Source organism: Harmonia axyridis, chromosome 7 (genome assembly GCF_914767665.1).
Source record: "Harmonia axyridis chromosome 7, icHarAxyr1.1, whole genome shotgun sequence".
Taxonomy (NCBI): domain Eukaryota; kingdom Metazoa; phylum Arthropoda; class Insecta; order Coleoptera; family Coccinellidae; genus Harmonia; species Harmonia axyridis.
This window is the reverse complement of record NC_059507.1, coordinates 28,216,316-28,241,226: the sequence shown is the minus strand read 5'-3', so window position 1 is coordinate 28,241,226 and position 24,911 is coordinate 28,216,316. Positions and strand designations below refer to the sequence as shown.

At 34.0% G+C, this 24,911-nt stretch overlaps 1 protein-coding gene across 2 annotated transcripts; it reads left to right on the top strand.

Moving 5' to 3' along the window:
* Positions 1-395: 395 nt before the first annotated feature.
* On the top strand, positions 396-19,950 carry LOC123684517 (O-acyltransferase like protein-like). Of its 2 annotated transcripts, none has more exons than XM_045623810.1 (13): positions 396-637; positions 5,162-5,391; positions 9,220-9,431; positions 9,492-9,568; positions 10,040-10,236; positions 10,397-10,569; positions 10,624-10,786; positions 13,022-13,209; positions 16,627-16,726; positions 16,822-17,002; positions 18,290-18,432; positions 19,142-19,253; positions 19,632-19,950. In XM_045623810.1, exons 1-13 carry the CDS (start codon positions 439-441, stop codon positions 19,646-19,648), a joined length of 1,992 nt encoding a protein of 663 aa, XP_045479766.1. In that variant the 5' UTR covers positions 396-438; the 3' UTR covers positions 19,649-19,950. The 2 variants fall into 2 exon arrangements, with proteins under 2 accessions (XP_045479766.1, XP_045479765.1); XM_045623809.1 differs by having other exon boundaries at positions 399-637; positions 5,162-5,376.
* The last annotated feature ends 4,961 nt before the right edge of the window (positions 19,951-24,911 follow it).

The following is a 24,911-nucleotide window of genomic DNA, read 5'->3' as shown; positions in this document are numbered from 1 at the left end:
AATAATAAACGTCTCGACTAATGTCTCGACTATCAAAGATAAAATACAAATTTATCATCTTGTACATAATTTGGATTAAAACCACAATGTCATCTTTTAAAATGTCATAATCACAACTATATATATAATGTTATAAATAATCAAACTCATCATTCACGCTAAATTTCTAAAGTTATTATAATCTTACAATTTGATGATTTCGGTTGAAAGAATGTATTAGCTCATCGAAAAATTCACTTCATTATTTTTGTTTAATATCAATATCATAGATTTCACGATAAGTGAAGATAAATTATTGCGCTAATCGGATAAAAGATATATTCTTTTGTTTTGAAAATCAAAGATAATAGATAAAAAATTTAAATAACTATCAAAACTTGAATAGCATGCGAAAATGATAGATAGCAAAATCGTTTTCATACCCCAGTTCGGTAGTTGATGGAATTAGACAATTTTTTTGCCTTTTTCCACAATATGAAATTTCTTAGTATTTTTTTTATTACAATTCTATGTCTTGGTCAATCATTGATGATTGATGAATGTTCGTATCGAATTGATTTTGTGCGGAATGAGATCGGAGAAAAGTGTGTAAATCAACTAGAAAAATTATGTAATAATAAAGATTGGCTACTTGCATGTGAGTAAAAAATGATTATTTATACAATCCAAAACGACGTTTTGGCGGATCCACGTTTATATGAAATTATTTACTTATTATAAAAAAATCTATATTATATTATATGTCAAATTCCTGATGGGGTTGCAACCCTATCCAGGGGGTTGCTAGTAGAAACAAGCTTTGTATCCCTGATCATGTCCCCCGTCCTCAAAAATCGACCTGAGTGTTTTCACGAATTCTGATTCGTTGTTGAGTTATTGAGGGTGGATACTTTTAAATGAGACATCCTATATATCGAAATGAAAATCCAGGAAACATAATGAACGTAAACACTTCATATCACATGATCTAGTGTGCACAATTCAAAACTGGAATAAAATGTGAATCATTATTGAAGATAAAAAGAGAAATAAGGGGGGATGATAACCTATATTTCATGTGGTGACTAATAGAATTTGGCGTAGTTTGCAAATAGAATCAATGGCATAAGTCAAAGTGCTTGTTGAAAATCGAATTCATTATAATTTTTGGATATTGAACATTGAACTTGGAGATTTCAGTTATCAATAAAATTATTATTTCATATTGTTTTGAACTATAAGAGATAGATGATCTACATTTAGATCTAGATATGCTTCGAAAAAATTTTATTATCACTACGTACGAATATCAAGAAATTTTGCAGTACATTCATTTGCTGACATTATCTTTCTTTCATTTATTTCCCTCAAAATTTAACCAAAGCAATTAAAATACCGTTAACCTGTATGCAAGATTTTATCAAAAACCAAATATAGGTAGGTAATTTATTCTACAAAATTATTTCCGACAATATATCCAGAACCGACAAACCGGACATTTTGCCGCCGGAGCGCCAAATTTTAGAGGTCCAGTCAGATAAAAAAACAAGACATATTTTTTGGACACAAAAATGTTTTCTTAGTGAAAATACCACTCTTTGTAGTAAAATAATAAAATTACCAAGAGCTAATTTCTTTCAAAAAGAATGAATGCTCTCGACTATAGTTAAGAAAATACAAATAAATACTAAATTGCACTTTTGGGAACTACGTCGTCTTTTTACTATAGACTTATAAAGCTTCGTACTTTTAAACAATGCAGGACGTTTTTTGATGAAATCGACATAATTTGACGAGGTGATTTTAAGTCAAAAAATACAATTTCATAAGAAATTGAAACGATGCCTAAGGGGAATAACAGAGACTCCATAAAAGCTAATTCAGATGAATTAGGCAAATCAGAGCGGCGAAATTTTATTTTGCCGGGGCGCGTATTGGCATTGTTCACTATGCTGCAACGCATACATGGTGTTGCAACGCGGTAAAGAATGGCTCAACCAATGCTCTCTCTACCCAGATATATCTTACCACGACTCAGCACAGGAAGGTGTTCAGACATAGTAACTATTGTATTATAGATACGCGCCCATTCTCGAGGCATTGTTTACCGCGTTGCAGTCCCCACCACGTTCAAATTTACTGCCTTTCGCAATTTTGCAATCGGCGTTCATAAAAATAACAATAATATACTATCGTCAAAAATCGTTCATTAAACAACACTAAAATGAAAAAGAATAATACATTGTAAATAATACTAATACACAAAAAATAACAATAGTATAATTACAGTGAGTATCACTGAAAAGAGTTTATAAATCCTAGTGTGCATTTCCATGTGATTTTGCATTTGGTCTATTAAGATCAATATTTTTCTTTAAAGATATTTTTCCTTTTTACGATTGTTTGGCATTTCTTTGTTGGATGGCCCACTAGCTTGAATACGTTTTGCGCCGCATGATAAACCAAGTCTAATTTTTCTTCGGCTCACTGATGTTTGCTGAACAGAAAAGTTCTTTTTTAGTGAGATATTTTTTGATACGTGAATAAAATTAAATAAGTCAGAGGGTGTTACAATTTTGTTTAGAGTTTTATTAAATTTCTTCATAGCATTAACCATATCAACCGTTTTATTTTTGTATGCTATTTTACTAATGCGTTCAAAATTTTCTGATAGTTCTGTCACAGCTGCGGAATGTTCTCCACCTAAATTTGTTTCATTGGCATTCTCGACAGTGTTTATTGTTGCTATAGAAAAATTAGCCTGTTGGGTAAAAATATTGCTTTGTTGCTCTGTACTAGTAGTCAAGTCATTTTCTGTACCCACATCAAATAACATGTCGTCATAAAATTCTGAGGATATGTTTTCTCCTAGAGATAATTTCGCTAATTCTTTTCTGTCATCAATGTTTATTTGCATACAGGTCCTAAAAGTGATTTCAAACTTATTTTGTATGGCACAAAGGTGCTTACAATACCTTCCACCCTGTCCGAAAACACAGTCGCAAAATGCATTATCCACATATGCAGTATAAAACATATGATCATCGGTCTCCGAAGAAACTAAAGAAGACATTAGCAGAATGTGACATTTTTCTATACAGTATTTCATTCTTTGAGTTCCGGAAATTGGCAAATGACAGCAAGTGTCGTCTTTGATAGAACTCGAAAACATTGGCAACGAAATCCAGCAAGGGACAAGCATTGAACGCTTTTGTGCACCATACATCATAAAACTGCGCATCTTTTTTATCAGAACAGCCACTTTTTGCTCTAACAAGAGCAGTGAAAGAGCCTTCATTTTTAAAATTATAATTACTGACAACACCGTCTCCACTTAATTTCTTTAGTGATACGAAAATATTGTTTTCGAGGGACATTTTTTTCCTAACCTTCGCAACGTCTGCGCCTGTCTAGCGGTCATGCGTAACTGACAAGAGCTCAGAAGGCACGGTGGCTGGTACAAGTTGGTGCGGCCGTGTAAGCAGAGCTCAATTTTGAGTTAGAACGCGGTAAAAAATGCCCCGAGAATGGGCGCGTATCCATAATAAAATAGTTACTACGTCTGAACACCTTCCTGTGCTGAGTCGTGGTAAGATATGTCTGGGTAGAGAGAGCATTGATTCAGTCATTATTTACCGCGTTGCAACACCATGTATGCGTTGCAGCATAGTAAACAATGCCAATACGCTGCCGGGGCGCCAAAAAGTCTGGCGGCGGCCCTGAATGTATCCTTGACAAGCTATGCCTTAAGAAGATACCAAATTCGAATTCGACTTTCGAAATTCGACTCAGTTTGTTTAATAGGTATACTCAATTCATTCATTAGATTTTTCAACTTCATTCATTAGATATTCAACTATTAAAGTTAGTGGCGTTTGGTTCATTCACGTTATCTTTTCAGTGGTTTGTGGGTTGTGATCCTTATACTGTGACTTAAGTAGTTCACGGCCAAGGAAAAATAAGGGAAATAAAATAACGGGATAACAACACTTATTCAATTTATTTCCTACCCACTAAAAATGTGTGAAGAAGATGAGATTTAGATCTAATCGTTTTTAATAGTCGCTGGATACTTGGGTCGTTGCGGCTCGGTTGCAAGTACTTTTTCACCGGTCTCGGGAACAGTTGTGAAAATCTTTACTCTTCTCGTTGTCGGTGCAAGTGTTGCACATATGTCGTAGTTGTAGACTGGACTGAACTCAATTGAATTATTCTTTTTTTTTTTAAAGCAGGGGGAATCCATTTACAGATGAACCTTTTCCAAAGGAACTAGTGTGAGGGTTGAATTATTCGCCCTGAAATGTCGAGTTTTATGGGCATTCAGGCCGTTTTCCATTCGACCGTTAGCAAAGCCTTCCTACGGATCCCTTAGGGGTGTGGCTTTAATCATTACAAGTTTTTACACCGAGTTCTTTCGTTTATAGGAATTTCGTTCGTAATTCAACTTTCGGACTTAAAATATTTTCGAGGGAATCGATAGATTCCCTACAGGTTTATTTATCATAAACATTCAAAATCTAAGAGAAAAAAGCTTTATTATATTCAGATACAAATGAGAAATATATCCACATCATAATGCGCAGGAGAGAATTAAGTGAACAAACCTGACAAAAGCCTAGGACTAAATGAAATGTCCGTTTTTCAATTGTCTTAATGTCTCATGTAGGTACCTAAACATTAAGATGACTGTCTGACAACAACAAGAGATTGTTGTTCGCCATTTTTTTATATTATTCCATAATAATGAAGCCCTCAATATTTTCTCATAGCTCACGTGTTAAATAGTATGGATATTCAAAAGATATACAGACATACCAAATACAATTGTTTGGTTCTTTTCAGTAGTTATTCCCAAATTATCCAATAAAAAATTGTTGTCACATACCTACTCAAATAACAAATCTGATGCAATGTGTGATTAAATGTTTGTTACATATTTGTTTAATTTTTACTCTTTTTTATACCTTTCAGAACCTTAGAGCTTGTGCATCCAAAATAAGCCTTGTTATTGTATCCCATTGCCACTTCAGTCATATTACTTTTAATTGCCTATCCAACAATGAATGTTTAGACGGTTCCCCGAAATAATTTTTTGTTGTACCATCAAATTGAAAATATTTTTTGTGAAAAATCCCAATTTATTTTTTATACCTGAAAAATTTCATAAATATATTTTTTCCAGTCTGGGATTCTTCTACAAGAGTGATCCACAATGGTTTGACAGCGACTAATAATCAAGATTTGGGAAATTACGACCTATGTATGTCGATCGATGAAAATGGTTTGAAGGGAAAATTTTGTCCATTCCAATGGGCCACAACAATTCCAAAAGAACTATTAAAAGAAGCTATAGCTGTCATGGAACTCAAAAATCATATTAATATTCCTATTCCTTCCGTGAGTGAGTACCAAGTGAGTAGGTATAATTGTTATTATTCTAACCGAAGAACAAGATTTTTGTGCATGTTCCCTGAACAGATTGCTCTATCTATCTACGGTGGTGAGGTGCTTCAGATGGACCCCCAGGGATCCACGGAGGGTATGACAAGGGTGCACGTTGACAAGAAAAAATAAGGTCTACAAGTTGTTAGTGGAGATCCACAAAAATCATTCTGATTACGATTGTAATGAATAAAAATATCATCAATGTCGGCTCGTAAAACACATCTGAAAAAAATTAAAGAAGCACAAAATTCGTAAATTATATAGGGGAGACTGAGTACGGTTGAAACAATTTTGCTTAAATTGCCCATAGCATTCTCAATACCAAACCGAACACCGAATTAGATATGTTTAATGAAAGCTCGTGTTTTTATCTACCGATTGACAGTATCATTTGAGAGATCGGTCTTCTTGAATTCGTTTGAAATCAAATTAAAAATTAAAATTAAATTGTTTCAATTGTCCTCATGCCAAAAGCATTAGTTCAAACATAAATACACCGATCAACATTGTCACTGTTAACAAAAATTGACTAATTGTGAAAATTAGCGTACACAAATAAAGGGTGTTGTTTGTCGAGGTATATAACTTCAAGTTGGCATTACTGTTCAAGATGGCGACCGATTTAACAGCATCCAAGTGATTTATTCTTAGTTTGGTTTGGCAATTCATCATGAATAGACTCACGCCTAAACAACGCTTGCAAATAGTGCAATTTCATTTCGAAAATAATGGTTCTGTGCGGAATACGTATCGCGCACTACGTTCATTTTATCGTCAACAAAATCGTTCATCAGAGCAGTTAATTCGATTAACCATGGAACGTTTTCGCACCATGTTTACTCTTATTGATAACTCGCATCCCCAGATGCTGTACGATGCGTACAGAAGAAGCTATTGCTGCTGTAGAGCGTAGCATTGAGGAAGACCCGAATGAGTCTATCCGCCATCGAGCACAGGAATTGGATCTGTGTCCATCCACTTTATGGAAGATTTTGCGGAAGGATCTTGGTTTGCGTGCTCACGAAATCCAACTCGTGCAAGAATTGAAGCCAAACGATCATCAAGTAAGGCGTAGATTCGTCGAATGGGCCCAAAATGAGATTGCCGTTGTTCCAGATTTTCATAAGCGAATTTTGTTTAGCGATGAAGCGCACTTCTGGTTGAATGGCTACCTCAACAAACAAAACTGTCGCATTTGGAGTGAAGCTAATCCTCAAGTATATGTCGAAACACCGTTACATCCAGAAAAACTGACTGTTTGGTGCGCTTTATGGGCTGGTGAAATCATTGGTCCGTACTTCTTCAAAGACGATGATGGTCAGAACGTTACAGTCAATGGTGATCGGTATAGAGCCATGATTACTAACTTTTTCATTCCTGAATTGAACAACTATGATGTCCAGGAGCTGTGGTTCCAACAAGACGGCGCAAGATGTCACACAGGTCGTGTCACAATCGATTTATTGAAAGACACGTTTGGTAACCGCCTAATTTCACGCTTTGGACCTGTGAATTGGCCTCCAAGATCTTGTGATTTAACACCGCTAGACTACTTTTTGTGGGGCTGTGTAAAGTCATTGGTCTATGCCGATAAGCCACAAACCCTTGACCATTTGGAAGACAACATTCGCCGTGTTATTGCCGATATACGGCCACAAATGTTGGAAAAAGTCATCGAAAATTGGACGTCCAGATTGGACTACATCCGAGCCAGCCGTGGTGGTCATATGCCAGAAATCATATTTGAAATATAATGCCACAAGATTATCTTGCGGATAAATAAAATTCATGTCAATCGAATAATCCATCGTTGTTTTATTGCAATTTAAAGTTCTATAGCTCTAAAAAAAACACTCTTTACTTACTTTTGCTCACCAAATAACTATAGGGCCTACTACAAGGAACTGCGCGAAGATTGGCGTGCTATTGAAATTCGGGTTCGGACTCGTCTTCCGCTTCGATCATTTTTTGGAACTTTTCTTGTACAACTTACAGTTCTTGAGATATTCACTTTGTTTCAACCGCCACCTGTTTCATTTGTAACCAGTCTTCCCTAATTTATTGTCAATCTTAAAAGAATTACATCAGGAGTAGGCAATTCACACTGTGTCATCAATCGACAACACCTGGTAGCGAAAGATTTGATAGAATGCACCTTCTTCCGAATTATGATCGAAGTAGTTGTGGTGTAGATAAAGGGTGTTTTTTTTTAGAGCTATAGAACTTTAAATTGCAATAAAACAACGATGGATTATTCGATTGACATGAATTTTATTTATCCGCAAGATAATCTTGTGGCATTACATTTTAAATATGATTTCTGGCATATGACCGCCACGGCTGGCTCGAATGTAGTCACATCTGGACGTCAAATTTTCGATGACTTTTTCCAACATTTGTGGCCGTATATCGGCAATAACATGGCGAATGTTGTCTTCCAAATGGTCAAGGGTTTGTGGCTCATCCGCATAGACCGATGACTTTACATAGCCCCACAAAAAGTAGTCTAGCGGTGTTAAATCACAAGATCTTGGAGGCCAATTCACAGGTCCAAAACGTGAAATTAGGCGGTCACCAAACGTGTCTTTCAATAAATCGATTGTGGCACGAGCTGTGTGACATGTTGTGCCGTCTTGTTGGAACCACAGCTCCTGGACATCATGGTTGTTCAATTTTATTCAGGAATGAAAAAGTTAGTAATCATGGCTCTATACCGATCACCATTGACTGTTAGTTTTTCTGGATGTAACGGTGTTTCGACATATACTAGAGGATTAGCTTCACTCCAAATGCGGCAGTTTTGTTTGTTGACGTAGCCATTCAACCACAAAATTCGCTTATGAACATCAGGAACAACGGCAATCTCATTTTGGGCCCATTCAACGAATCTACGCCTTACTTGATGATCGTTTGGCTTCAATTCTTGCACGAGTTGGATTTTGTAAGCACGCAAACCAACATCCTTCCGCAAAATCTTCCATAAAGTGGATGGACACAGATCCAATCCCTGTGCTCGATGGCGGATAGACTCATTCGGGTCTTCCTCAATGCTACGCTCTACAGCAGCAATAGCTTCTTCTGTACCTTAAGGCGTCTCTGGGAATGCGAGTTATCAATAAGAGTAAACGTGGTGCGAAAACGTTCCATGGTTAATCGAATTAACTGCTCTAATGGACGATTTTGTCGACGATAAAATGGACGTAGTGCGCGATACGTATTCCGCACAGAACCATTATTTTCGAAATAAAATTGCACTATTTGCAAGCTTTGTTCAGGCGTGAGTCTATTCATGATGAGTTGCCAAACCAAACTGAGAATAAATCACTTAACAGCTGTTAAATCAGTCGCCATCTTGAACAGTAATGCCAACTTAAAGTTATATACCTCGAAAAAAAACACCCTTTATAAATCCAACCTCGCTACGGCAGAGTAACCATGCTCCGCCATAGGGATGGAAGGTGTATTTGACAGAAATCACTGCAAAACTGACGATTTCATCAGTGTTCAGATCATAAGTTTTTCACATAAAAGTTTTGGGATAGTTTTGATTTCTTCGATTTTATATGTTTTTAGCCAACTGGGTTCCTAGCTGAATACATTCAACACAGGTGAATTGAATAACTCTTTCTGGTCATTCAGAAAATTCCATGAAAACCTCAGACGATTTTCCTCTAAACTTTCTGATAAGTTCAACTTCAGACCTTTTTTTTCTATACATAATCTTGAAATGCACATAAAAACCATGTTTTCCCTTAAATGTCCTCAGCTAAAATTATTGAAATCTTATTATTAAAGCTTCCATCGAAGGACGTAGTAAATGTAAAAGTAGGAACAACCGAAGAAATTACTTTGCTGGGATCAATGTGTATACCCGATGGTTGTACACCAGAGGAGTTTACCAAAGTTTTCAATCCCTATGTTTATCCAGTTTTCTACAAAAACAGCACAGCTAATTGTGTCACTAAAGATGATATCACAGAGATGTCTACTTTCCAAATAGTCGTCACGTAAGTTATTTGAAACTTCCTATTGATTTTTTAATAATTCTCTAATATGTCATCTTTCAGAATCTGTATCTGTATAATACTACTTATAGTTGTTTGCTCTACAGCTTACCACATTTGGCTACGTAGCGCAGATGAAGGTAAGTCGAAGATGATGTGTAATGTATTATATTTTCTCTAATTCTGTGGTTATTCCGTTCATTCTTCCACATCTTGTAGAACAAAATCGTGCGAGAATATATCAGAAACGCACTGTTTTCATGGTTATATTTTATTATTTTATGTTGGTACTCCGAACTTTCCGCCACGGCTTTATCTGTCAATTCATCAATTTGCCTTGAGGAAAAAAGTTCTGCCAACCAACATTTTTCGATGCAAAAATCACTAAATGATAGTTATGTAAATATTTCATTAATTTCAATAAGAATGAAATGAATTAGAGAAAATAATGTATAATACTCGTACAGAAGGCTCATTCTACCACTCGTTCATAAACTTGCCACTTCGTGGCTCGTTTTTGAATTTTTGAACTCGTGGAAGAATATCAATGCCTTCTGCACCTGTATTATAAATACCTATTTTACTGAGTATATATTTAATCAATTCAAAAGGGGAGCCACACGACATAATCAAAGCATTCTCAGTTCTACACAATGGCCAAAAACTTGTAGAAATAAGTAGGGACAATCCAGATCAAATTCAGTGCATTCATGGTCTGAGATTTTTCAGTATGTTGTGGGTTATTGCTGGACATACTTTTGCTAGTGAGGAAATACTGCCACTATTCAATGTGAAGGACGCAAAAGAGGTAAGAATTGACGATTGAATAAACGCTCATTCAAAATGTTTTGCATGAAATTGGAAATATTTTTGATTATAAATTTCCAATTAAAGGCAAAATGAAACAAACCTTTTTGATATCTCATTATCTTTGACAAGTCAAATATATTAAATTTTAATATTCACAGTGGCGTTCACATCTCTACGCTCAATATATATTGGCTGGACCATATGCAGTAGATACCTTTTTCTTTCTCTCCGGTTTCCTATTGGCATACGGGTACATGAAGCAAATGAAAGGAGTCAGAGCTACCAAACAAATCATGGCTATACCACTTATGATTTTGCACCGTTATCTACGGTAAGAATTTTGCTGGAGCATTCACCGAACATTTTAACTTAATTTTATTTTTAGGTTAACTCCAGCAGTAGCTGCAATGTTTTTTGTATCAATTTCATTCTTGAAGTCATTGGGAAATGGTCCAATATGGGTTGAAAGTGTTGAATCTGTAAATAAACCATGTACGGATTACTGGTGGAGATTTTTCTTTTATTTGCAAAACTACAGCTCTGCAATTGTAAGATATTGTATTTCTTCATAATGAAAAGCTTGAAAATTGTTGAGTTCTAAGGTAACACTTCATTCAATATGCTCTTGGGCTAAGTGAAAACACTTTTTCCGAAAAATTCGGCTCTATTCTTCAACAGGGTCACTATCAGGAGTGATACATGTGCTCCAAAGCTACTTCAACATTTCAATACCTTTTCTTCAAAAAGATTTGTCTTTGTTATCGAAATTAGCTTCAAATTCGCCAATCACTTCTTCATTAGAACCAAATTTCTAATAAACTTGGAAAAACGGCATCAATGTTAACACCTGTTGGCATCAATGGGAGTGATGCCATAGAAAAACTTGCTCAGGTAAATGAATTTGTGGTGCTTTAACCGACCTATTCCAGGAAGCTCTTGGACCTACCACGATCTGAGCTTCGGGTAATGATGGTTGACATTACAGTGCATCCCATTTTGGGTGAGACAGCCAGGTTTTTCGCTTGTTATTTAAAATAGAGCCTTGCGGTTTTCACGTTCCTGTCCTACTTTTGTGTGAAACTCAAGTTGGTCTAATCAGATTTTGCATAACTGTTTCCGTTTAAGAGATACAGGGCGATTTTGGAAATTGATACTTTTCGGACCCCTCCTTTATCTCCTAAATTATTAGAAATAATGCTGAGCCAAAAACTACGCCTGAATCAGAATTCTGCGTAGAATCCAGTGGCGTACTCAATTTTTTTTTTCGGGTTATGGTTTTGAAGATTCAACACAAACCTATATTTTTTTAACGGAACACCATGTATATCATTAGTTCGTTGAATTCGTTATTTTTTCCCTTCAAAATGATGTATGATACTATGTAGGTGGGATGTTCAGAAATGTTGAAAAAAACACTAAAACATCAAATAATGATGATTTTTTGTAAATGGGCAATGGATTTCGCATATAAAAAAAAGAGTCAATAATAATAACAATAATTCATAGCGATGACAGCTAAATCAGATTGGTTTTTTTTTCTCCAATGCCTACTTGATAAAACAATGCTCCCAAATGCATAGTAGCCATAATAACAACAAGGATGTTTGTATCATCAACGACCTACTACTTTTAAAAATCAAAAGTAATAATCCTCTTATTGAAACTTAGGAAATTCATGGTCTATTTACAAAAAATCATCATTATTTGATGTTTTAGTGTTTTTTTAACATTTATGAACATCCTACCTACATAGTATCATATACATCATTTTGAAGGGAAAAAAATAACAAATTCAACGAAGTTATGATATACATGGTGTTCTATTAAAAAAAATATAGGTTTGCGTTGAATCTTCAAAACCATACCCCGAAAAAAAATGTGAGTACGCCACTGGATTCTACGCAAAATTCTGATTCAGACGTAGTTTTTACCTCAGCATTATTTCTAATAACTTCGGAGATAAAGGAGGGGTCCCAAAAGTATCAATTTCCAAAATCGCCCTGTATCTCTTGAACGAAAACAGTTATGCAAAATCTGATTAGACCATTTTGAGTTTCACGAAAAAGTAGGACAGGAAAGTGAAAACCGCAAGGCTCTATCTTAAATAACAAGCGAGAAACCTGGCTGTCTCACCCAAAATGGGATGCACTATTATATACACTATTGGTGCAAATACCTTTTGAACCGCATGGGTAAGTCAGCATAATAACCACAGTACCATTTTCGGTTTCATGTTCCATGTCTTACCAAAGAGTCTTTTGCAGGCCCACATGGCCGCTGTGGCTCTGGAAAGAGTCTTATCTATGTGTTTCCCTCAGTTGATTTTACTGTCCAGGATAACACCTAGATATTTGCACTCATTAAAGAAGTTCAGAGACTGGCCATTTAGGACCGGAGCTCTGAGATCGAGATTCCTTCTTCTAGTGAACGGAATAAGTGTTGTTTTCGAGGGATTGACAGTTAGCCCCTCTTCCTCGCACCACTTTTCAATAAGTTTGAGGGCAAGTTGCATTCGGCTGTTATTGAGGCCTCATGCTTGCATCTAACAGTCACCACTATATCGTCGGCGTAAGCCTGGGTGTTAAAGCCACCTGCCATAAGCCTCTTCAGGAGACCGTCCATGACCAAGCTTCGTATTAACGAGAAAAAAATGTTTTGGTACTGGCAGTGCCATCTGTATCCCAAGCCCAGGACTTATTGAGTGACGTGGTATATACTCATGTCTATCCATCCAATTTCATGAATTGGTTTCTCAAAAATATAGTAAAAATAAATGATTTTAGTGTTACACACAAACTTGGTACTTGTCAGCAGATATGCAAATGTTCATTGCAGCTCCAATAGTTCTGATTCCGGCTGCAATATACTTCCGGAAAAATCTATATTGGGTTATAGCTTCTTTAGTTGGTCTGATAGTATTCTGTGTTGGATTAACTATTACAATACTATATACTGTGGATAATTACAATTAGTGAGTATTCCTAGACATCAAGAGTATTCTTTTTATCTTTAAATCAATACCATATCATTATATAAAAGAGAAAAAAAATTAGGAGACTGACTAAGTGTCTCGTGCACCAATTCTACCCTAGGAGACTATAGAACTTTATATAGGTCGTGTGTGGGTATGCTCATGATTTTTACCATAGATAAAAATTTTCGAAAAAACTGAAGAAATCACGGTAGGAGCTTTTGTACGCTTGTTAATTTATAAGCCTGTTACGCCCTTGAAGTCCACAGAACTGGGTATAATTGTATTCAAGAGTGCAATTGGCACATGAATCAACAAGCGCCAAAAAGCCTTTGACTTTCTTATTTTTTTTTCAATATTTGATATACTGACTATGGTTTTGAAGACGCTATCAACATGGAAATTTTTCACGAAGCTTGAAATGATTATTCTCTATATACACGCAAAATTTGAACTCGGTCGTGTCTGTTGTCGCTGAAATACATGTATTTTTTTTCGTTATTCTGCTTGAATTTTTCTATGGTTCTGATGACGCTATCTGCAAGAAACTTGAAATTGTTAATTTTAAAATACACGCAAAAGCACATGCTGATTGGATCTTTTGTGAGGGCCATAGCAACCGCGAGGAGGGAGGTGAGCTACCTTCTATATTTTGTATATATTTGAATAACAATCCGTTTCTCCCCCCTCAGAAAAGCTCTTAGCTACGGCCCTGTCTGCTGTCACAGAAATATTGGGTTTTATTTTTTTTTTCAATATTCTTCTCAATTTTCTATAATTCTGACGATGTGATCAGTTTGAAATTCTTCATGAAGCTTGAAATTATTATTTTATACCACCTTCCAAAATCTCAACTCCGTCGATTTCGTGGTCATAGAAATATTGGGTATTCTTTTTTCGATATTTCTTTTTTAAGTTTCATTTTATATCCAAATACAAATCTAAAAATTTCATCTAGATCGAAGTTGTAGTTTTGAAATGAACAAAACCTGTAATTTCCAAGTTTCTAGGTCTTTCTGTTCCAGAGTTATCGTGTTTACGGTTGGAATTAATTGGTCATCATCTAGTCGAACCTTAATATTATAATTATCTCTGAAACTACCCGCTAAGGAGAACATTAAATCAATCCCGGACGTTCAAATATCAAAAAGATAGAGTAGAAGCTTATTATTTGAGATCATTCTTGGCTCGAAATTTAAAATTACAGACATATTGTCGAAATAAGATAGCAATATGTTCAGGCAGGAGCGTGGCCAAAAGGGGGAATGGCAGCGGACTTGGGCTCCTCTAAATTTTTTCTGCCCCCCGAAATATTGCAAGATCAAAAAAAATACAACATGAATTCAACATAAACTAAATGGGCCTGAAAATCTTGGCCCCCCTCAAAAAATGCTGGCTCCTTCTTGACCCCCCTATTTTCAAAAGCTGGTTCAGGGTCTCAAATTTTGCATTGCACATGGAAATCCTTTAGCCTAAAACAATGAAAAATTTTATTATTCTTCGAATATTCCAACTAACCAACTATTTGTAAAGAAAACTCATGAATTTTGCCCTACAACTCTTGGTTCACGAAACGAAAAAAAATTAACAAATCCTCCTTCATTCCACTAGTTTGGCTGCGCTGACATTTTTTCTTTCTAAATATTAAATTATAATATATTTTTTATTTTTTTTTCTCCGTATGTTTCGATTGATTATTTAGAATTTTGTGTTCATTTTTCTTAAATTTATATTCTGAGTCTTTCTTAGGTTTTCTACCTTGACTCTTTTCTGTAAATGAATAAATAATAGAAAATTCAATAAGGTTGAATTCTGAAAATATTTCAATAAAATATTTTTTCTACAAGCGCACTTTCATCCATGTTTCTGCACGCATTTCAAGTAACAAAGAGTCAATTTCCCGCAAGGTGCAGGAAAAATCCCTGCTCATTTTTTTCCGCACGCATATATCAAAGAGTAAATTGAACTCTGTAATGTCTCTATGAACCTAACACCCAATTAACGACAATGATGAGATAACTATCATACTATACCGGGTGTAATAGGATCATGGTACACCCCCCGTATCTCCGTAAGTTTTGAAGGTAATAGATTGAAATTTCGGATATCCTATAAACATAATAAGCGACACTTTTTGATTTATAAATGATTTTTTCTTCACTTCCTGCTTCGCCGGAAGTGATAGCAACTTTCGATTTTTAAATGGAACACTCTGTATATTAGTACATTTTTGAAATCTGCATAATTTTCTGAATCCAATGATACCACATAAGTGACATTTCAAACAATAAAATTTTTTATAATTCAATTTTCAGTTTTTTAAGTGTGCCATGATGGTTTCGATTTATTCCAATTGACCCGTCTAATACTAGAAAAGTCTAAATCTCGTCAAAAATACTGAATTGCGTTTTTTATGAGCAAATAAAGTTCGCCGTAATCGTTTTTGGGGTAAAACTCAATTTTTTCAAATGGAACCATATTGGTACCGTTGTACCATTTATTAGTACTATTAATAAGGAATTTATCCATACCTGGTAGTAAAATGTGCGATCAATATAATCAAAATTACAGCTAAAACAAAATGATTGTATTTTCTTATCTTTTGGCTGTAATTTTGATTGTATTGATCGCACATTTTATTACCAGGTATGGATAAATTCCTTATTAATAGTACTAATAATTGGTACCACGGTACCAATATGGTTCCATTTGAAAGAATTGAGTTTTACCCCAAAAACGATTACGGCGAACTTTATTTGCTTATAAAAAAACGCAATTTAGTATTTTTGACGGGATTTAGATTTTCCTAGTATTAGACGGGTCAATTGGAATAAATCGGAACCATCATGGCACACTTAAATGAAAAACTGAAAATTGAATTATAAAAAATTTTGACGTTTGAAATGCCACTTATGTGGTATCATTGGATCCAGAAAATTATGCAGATTTCAGAAATGTAATAATTTACAGGGTGTTCCATTTAAAAATCGTTGGTATCACTGCCGGCGAAACAGGAAGAGAAAAAAAATCATTTTTAGATCAAAAAGTGTCGCTTATTATGTTCATGGGATATCCCAAATTTCAATCTATTACCTTCAAAACTAACGGAGATACAGGGGGTGTACCATGATCCTGTTACACCCGGTATATGCAGAATAACGTATGTCATACATATCCGCTTCGAGTCGTTCAAACAACGGCATTACCATACGAGAAAGTACCACTTCCCGCACTTGTTCGGAAAGAACTATTTATTCATTGATAAATATATGCATTTACAAGTAAATTTTATATTTTTGAAGGGTCTTCTTTGAATACAAGAACTCAATTAATCGGCATAAATAACGATACATTAGCCAACTTCTGGCATATACTTTTTAATCCAGTTGAATATATTTACATTCTGTTTTTTTTTAGTCCTTATGATACACATTCAAGATTGTCGGATTATTTGGTTGGTATCATAGGAGGAATAATAATGCACACTATGAGAGGAAAGACTATCAAAATAAAAAAGGTTGGCAATCAAATTTATTTACAAATCACCTAACTCAATTTGTGGAAAAATAATATATAATAACTCTTCTATGCATTCATTATAATTTTTTTTAGGTTGTTAGCTTAGCTGTGTGGGTTGTTACTCTAGCCGTAATGATATTTTTGGTTCTCTATTTAAACGACATAATCGTCCATCCTACTGTGGATAAAACGAACTATTTTTACCCAATTCAAAGACCCATATGGAGTGCTTGCATTTTATGGATTGTAATCTCATGTCATTTTGGCTATGGTGGTGAGTAAAAAAAAGTGTTATAAGAATGAGTTATGAACTGAATAATAATCGCTTCTCATTTTGAATTTGGTACATTGTTATAAATTTCCAAAAAAATTGTAAATAGGGATTATTTTTTTTGAGTATCCTCAGATAACTTCGCAAAAAATCTAGTAAATTTAACAGCTCTTTCAACTGAATATGAAGATATAATTGATTTTAAAAAAGTTTGAAATAAAATTTCAATTTCCAATCAGCATTCAGAAAATCAAAGTTAAATCCAAAAAACTCATTAAAAACAAAATTGTTGAAATTTAAAAAATTATTCAATACAATTTTGTAGTAATCCAGATTTCCCGGAAAAAATAGACAATACGATCATCCAATATTTTCCGCCCCTCTAGAGCAAGCCCTAAGGTATCATCAGGTTATTCTGCTGAGTTTCGACTTTATAAAATGCTTGAACGTTCTGTTTTTTTTTCTCAAAGATGATATAGTAAAACAATCGGAAGATGCGGATGTACCATTATTTTAAATTGCACCCACGACTGAAACTAGCTATTAATTCTGTGAAATTCATTAAAATTCAAAAAAATGTATTCAATACATTCTTCTAGGAATTCAGATTTCTCGAAAAAAGTAGAAAATGCCACCCTCCATTATTTGCGAAATGGTGGCCTCTAGAGCGGGCTCTGCAGTAGTACCTACGTGATTGACGCGGAAAAATTCTTGGATCATAGTCTGAATTAATTTACAAATTATGCAGCTAAGTGCGGGTATTTTTTTGCATCATTTCATGCCTCGCACTTGGCTACGATTTCTTATGTTTTACTTTACTTTTCACGTGGAATGTATTTAGTTTAATAAGGTTTCATTTTTTGTTATTTTTTTTCATTCTGTAATTGGCTTAGGCTGTTGAATGGTATAATAAATAAATAATTAATAATAATTTCTCGAAAGATAGAAAAGGTTATTGTCATTTCCAATGAATATTTACTTCCAAAGAACGAAGTAAGTGCAGGTTTATTTCTAGAATTCTTTTCTGTAAATCTATATATAATTATGACCTTCAATATTCAAGCCATTATCGCCAATTTTGGGAAATCATCACTTCTCGAAATTAATGGAAGATTCCAACATCATTTTATGTGTATAAACTAGACTGATATCCTTGCTCGAAGAAAAATTTTTTTTACATTTTACGTTGCAATATGAAGATCATTTAATCGAGTACAGTGATTAAAAGTATGATTATGATACAATTATGTATTAGTATTAAGTATTAACTCGTTTCAATTTCTTCCACAGGAATTATAAATAAATTTTTATCTATTTCGTGTTTCCAAATTGGATCTAGACTGTCCTACTGTATGTATTGTATCCATGGTATGATTATTTTGTACAACGTTGGTAGTATCAGATCATATCAATATTTCAGTGATTATGCTATGGTGAGTTTTTACAATTCAATATAATTATGACTTAGGTCCTTTATAATCGAAAGAAAACATTCAGATTGTTTTTCCAGTTATCATTTTCAAACATTTATTATTAAAACCCAGTGGCGTCGCTAGGGGGTCCAGGGGGAGGCCTGAGCTCCCCCCTTAAGTTTGACATACTAAGGCTAAAATAATTAAAAGATTAGCAGAACTATAATTTCGCTTTACTTTGATCCCCCAAAAAAATCCGGCCCCTCCTTGGCCACCCCTATTTTTGAAAGCTGGCGTCACCACTGTTAAAACCCTATACTAACAATTCAGTGAGTAGATAAATATACACAAGTAGGCAAGTTAGGGAATTGTTAAAGTGTTAACGAGAATACTTCACTCGAACATTTCTGAATTTTACGAAATATAATATATTTGCAATGAAAAAAACAGAATTTCTCAATTGTTATTGGAGCATTATCAAATTTGAACAATCATTTTGGAAGACGAGTAGTTAGTCACCTATAATTGCTACAAACATTTTTATACTTTGAATTCCCAACTTTTTCGATTTGAGAATTTTTAAAAATGTTCTTCGTACTTCATTCGATGAAGTACGTATTTCAGATATCCCCACAGCCATCCAGTAAAATAAATAAAATAATATGAATAAAATGAGTGAAATTCCAAATTCTCACTATTCAAAACTAAAGTTAATCTTATTTTTTTCTAGATTTATCTATTTTTCGGAAATACTGTAGTATGTTTAATATTATCTACCATATGGACCCTAACCTTCGAATCACCAATGATCATTTTAAATAAAATGCTCTTGGGAAAATTAGGTAAGATATTTAAGTATTTATAAAAAATTGAAATATTTGATGGGATAAATATCAAGTATACAAAAAAACCAATATAAAATCTGATTAAATTTCTACAAACTCATCTGGACAAAATCATATATGATCAATGTAGCTATAGTACTACGTTTTCTTATCTGTAAATACTCATATTTTGAAAACATTATTACCTGTAGTACTCGTATTGTACTATGTGTCAATGGCCTTGTTGTCGAGACACGTTAATTTACATTTTGAAAAATTCAATATTGCTATTATGAAAATTTGAAACTCAAAAACCTTTATTTCGAATTGAGAATTAAACGTAACAATTTCATGATTCAAATACATCAAAGTCTAAAATATATATATTTTTTTCAGGATCACCCAAGAAGTGATTGATTATAATTAATATTGTATTATATAAAATATTGATCAACTACCTCCTAATCTATGTATGTAATGTGTGTTCCATTGAACCCCTTTTTTTGGTATTATTTCAATAATTCAGCAAGCATATATTTCAATAATTTAGGTGTAGATGAAATAGATTAGTACAACACAAGAAAGAAATATTTTCAAAAAGATTTAATTCAGACAATAGATCCATTAAAAATCAGAAAGAAGTCATATCTGAAAAAATAGCATCGATTAATTTTTGTAATTTTATTTTATTAATAAATCATGCTGTTGAAGTTAATATATCCTTATTTCTTGAGTTAGACATTTATAAGAGCGAGGAGAAATGTAAGAGCAAATCTCTCAAATTCAGGGCCGTAGAGACCGAGAGGAGAGAAGGTGAGCTTCAGCCCTACGCTGAAGATAATTAAAATAGTACCAATACCCAATATTACGTATGCAGGAGTAACCTGGTATAATATGAAAGACGATAAGAAAAATAATTTGCAAAGTACACTAATAACAGTAATCAGAACAACTGTTGGCGGACCATGGTATATTAGCAACCAACAAATCAGAGAAGAATTGGAAATTGAAACTATAGAAGAAGTAATGGGTGTTTTTTTTCAAGGTATATAACTTTAAGTTGGCATTACTGTCCAAGATGGCGACCGATTTGATAGCTGTCAAGTGATTCATTTTCAGTTTGGTTCGGCAATTTATCATGAATAGACTCACGTTTGAACAACGCTTGCAAATAGTGCAATTTCATTTCGAAAATAATAGTTCTGTGCGGAATACGTATCGCGCACTACCTCCATTTTATTTTATTTACCGATGAAGCGCACTTCTGGTTGAATGGCTACGGCAACAAACAAAACTGCCGCATTTGGAGTGAAGCTAATCCTCAAGTGTATGTCGAAACACCGTTACATCCAGAAAAACTGACTGTTTGGTGCGCTTTATGGGCTGGTGAAATCATTGGTCCGTATTTCTTCGAAAACGATGATGACCAGAACGTTACAGTCAATGGTGATCGGTATAGAGCCATGATTACAATTTTTTTCATTCCTGAATTGAGCAACCATAATGTCCAGGAGCTGTGGTTCCAACAAGACGGCGCAACATGTCACACAGCTCGTGCCACAATCGATTTATTGAAAGACACGTTTGGTTAACGCCTAATTTCACGTTTTGGACCTGTGAATTGGACTCCAAGATCTTGTGATTTAACACCGCTAGACTACTTTCTGTGGGGCTTTGTAAAGTCATTGGTCTATGCGGATAAGCCACAAACCCTTGACCATTTGGAAGACAACATTCGCCGTGTTATTGCCGATATACGGCCACAAATGTTGGAAAAAGTCATCGAAAATTGAACGTCCAGATTGGACTACATCCGAGACAGCCGTGGCGGTCATATGCCAGAAATCATATTTACAATGTAATGCCATAAGATTATCTTGCGGATAAATAAAATTCATGTCAATCGAATAATCCATCGTTGTTTTATTGCAATTTTTAAGTTCTATAGCTCTGAAAAAACACCCTTTAGTCAACAAACGAATAAAGAAGACGGAAGATACTTTAAAAAAGCATGAGAATAGGGAATTGAGAAATTTGAATCCCAATAAGAAAGACAGACAAGAGGAAATACCTCTTTCAAAAAACGAAGTACATATAGAAGAAAAAAGTGACATGAGAATGAAGAAGTCTCCCTAATGTACAACATCAGTAGGAAATTGGTGAAATTATAGTAGGGGCTTAGCGTAGGGAAAAAATTCCAGTCCTTGAACGAAAAAAAGATTTGTATATTTTGTCTCAGATTTCAAAATATCCACTCGCAAAATGCATTTTAGACCATCCTGAACAAATTTGGTTTCGTGTATGTCTGTCCACACATCATTGTAACAGCCTTCTTCAATTCTGATCCAATTTTGATGAAATTTCCATGAAAATTTCAGCTCATTTTATACAGCTCAATATTCCTTGACTCGAATTTATTGATTGAATAAGTAATTAACCATAATATTACAATTATACATACGTACCTGGCTATTTTCAAATTTCTTATGACTGGAATGAGAAATATATTATTAGGTATAAAAGTAAATATCGAATTATTATAATATTCTGTAAAAATTTCACTTCAGAATATATCTATATCTATTTGTATGTAGTGTATTCATTTAAAATGAAAACAATATCATATCAAGCAACACAAAAAACAGAATTATCAAAAACTCAACTCAATAAACTCAATGCAAACTCAATAAAAAAGTCGAATAAATAAATAAATATCAAAACTTGCCTTCTTCCCCATATTTACAAACTTGAAAATTGAACGCCTGATTTGTAATATAATGAAGTAATGCTCAATAAAATTCTCTTTCGATTTATAGAACACTCAAAATCGTAATAATACTAATTCATTATTATATTTCAATTTCAATATAATGAATTTCTTCAAAGTGCAAATACCTATACCGTGATGTTCTTCCTAATATCACTGAAATAAGTCACCACAAAACCCTCATTAGTTTAAATTATAGATCCATTAAATTTGACAACTTGTGTCCCAGAACTTACAAAGGTTTATCGAGTAACTCCTAGAAATAGAGTAATTGGAGTTTTTATCAGAAAAACTTGAACAAAGGTAATATTTAGAAATTTCAACTATGTAGTATTAGAGACACCATTATTCTCTAGATCATAAAATTGTCACCTGTCCCTAGTCATAAATAACAATTGCAATGGTCTTTATGAGGTAAAGAGATGTAATCAGTGTAAGACGGAGAATGAGAAATGAAAGCATTTCTAGGAAAAATCATTGAAAACTCGGACAAATGAAGGAATTTTGGAAATTTTCTACATCAAATCAAAGCACAGCAAATCAACGAAAAAGATAACATGAATTATTAGAAATAAAAACTTTCTTCTTATAAAATTAGGAAATTTCAAGGTTTAATTGGAGGAATTATATAATAATGGAGTTTATTTCGGTAAATAAACAATTTATTATATAATATTGATTATGTTTGTTATACAAACGAACACTTATACATCAACATAGACTTGAAAAATGAAATGAATGAACTGTAGTGCATAAGCTCTTATTAAGTTGATCGACACTGAAATTGAAAAAAACATAAGTTTTCGGGCAATAACCAACTTCAACACGTAGACTCCGTTTGTTTGTTATTTTATACATAAGTATTATCATTTTGATGAATAACATTAGTTTTTTTACGTTAAAAAGCACAAAAAAGAGCACTATTCAATTCAACAAAATATAATTGTACATTTCAAAAATATGGCTGAGGACACTATCAGGAAAGCGTAAATGGAAATGAGAAAGTAAAAAACTTTGGTTTTTCATAATCTTTATATAACATCAGAATTACATCACTAACACAAGGAATAAATATACAAAACGTCCAAAAAAATACAGAATAATATTCACATGTAAAGATCATCACAATAGTTACTCACTCTATAAAACAATAGTTCACTTCAAAGATAAATCCGCCATTGATTTCACCAAAGGAGGAATTTCGTTTTCAATCTCTGGTTGAACGAAATTGTTATTGTGATTGGGTACACTGTTACTCGGTTGCGAATCAACTTCCTTTATGGACATCGAAGAAAATGCGTCTTGAAGTGTTTCTTCTACCAGTGATGGTTTTCGTTTTAAATATTTCCTGCTTGATCCGTCACCATAGAACTTTTTTGTAGCGATTGGTTCAATATCTGAGATATCAAATTTCATTATTTCCATTTTCTTCACCGCATTTTTAATTTTCTTTCTAACACATTTACACTTTTTATATCTGAAGGTATCCTTTTCATTAATAGTTGAGCGAACAGAAGGTACTTTCTTGATTCTTCTTCCGGAGGAGAAAGGTTTCATTCCGTTTTCGGTTAAAGATGCCATTGTCTTCAACTAGTACTAAACACACTAGTACTAAACACACTTAAATTGTTAATGACTGAGTATCTCACCTTTCTGAAAGATTTATGGGATTTAAATAGATTTTGTAGAAAGAAAAAGAAATGGAGATAAGTTCATTCGAGCATAGAAAACTAAGAAATGACATAATTCGAGAAATGTGTCATCAGTTATCGCCTTAAAATTCAATTTTTCTACCTCATTGAATTTTTGAGATAAGCAGTAATTCATGGAAATGACAGGTCTTTATGAATAATGAGTTTCACCCATATTAGTGACGTCTACTTAGAGCCGATTTGACCAAATGATGTTTTGGCTCCTGTTACGGAATCTCAGAAAATACTAGTCAACCCTTTTACCCGCTTTTAAGGGAATTCCAATTCCCCAGGCGAAGTAATCTGAGTTTTAGGATTCACGAATTCATACAACTTCAACACTGTCAATTCTTCAATTCTGACAGTTAATTTTCAAAAATTGAAACAACTTGTTGTTCAATCAAAACGAATTGTAATTGAAAAAAGGTGAATAAAGGAAGTTTATTTTCAGTTGGTTTTGAAGGAGACTGTGGTGTGTAGGGGAGACCGGGGCTACAATTAACAGGGGTAAGTATTAACAAGAGAATTTCTCGAGAACTAAACAAGTTAAACCTACACCACGTGGTTCAAAACGCCATCTAGATCACGCCACATGACTCTGCATTGCCCAGTTGTGCTCCACGCGTCCTGCAAGACGCATGTGTACTGTATCAATTTATTACGCAGGTAACGAACATTTTTAACCTTAAAATTATTTGATTTTTACTCAAAATAAACGGCGTTATTATTATGCTTTTCATCTTTCTAGAAGCCTATTTCATACTTAATAAGGCTGTGTAGCCCAATTGACTAACGTTTCTACAAATATTTTCTTATGTTATTTGAAATCAAAAATATTCCTTTGGGGCTAAACTTAACAAATCACCGGGGTTAGAATTAACGTGTTAAAACCTACCCCAAATTTGAGGGCTAGTATTAACAAGTTTATGGACTGGGTATGATAATTAGATATAAATATTTCTTTCGTTCCATTTTATTACAGAATGAGAACATATAAACGAAAAACTATTCGAGGAACCAAATCCTTAGAAGTCTACGAGTTGGCTGCAATGGAAGTGATAGAAAGAAATAGAAAGTATAGAGAAGTAGCGAAAGAGTTTGAGCTCTGTCACGTTTCACTCTACAACTTCGTGAAAAAAAAGAAATCGGGTGCACAAGCAGTAGTAGGTTACCAGAAAACCCGCTTAGTCTTCAATGCTGCACAAGAAGAAATTATTG

Bases quoted from the DNA above. Each gene is read 5' to 3' on its own strand.
- LOC123684517 (XM_045623810.1), top strand. From the start codon at position 439: ATGGAATTAGACAATTTTTTTGCCTTTTTCCACAATATGAAATTTCTT. The intron at 16,727-16,821 runs GTTGGCAATCAA...AATTTTTTTTAG, and splicing joins AGACTATCAAAATAAAAAAG to GTTGTTAGCTTAGCTGTGTG. The intron at 17,003-18,289 runs GTGAGTAAAAAA...TTTCTTCCACAG, and splicing joins ATGTCATTTTGGCTATGGTG to GAATTATAAATAAATTTTTA.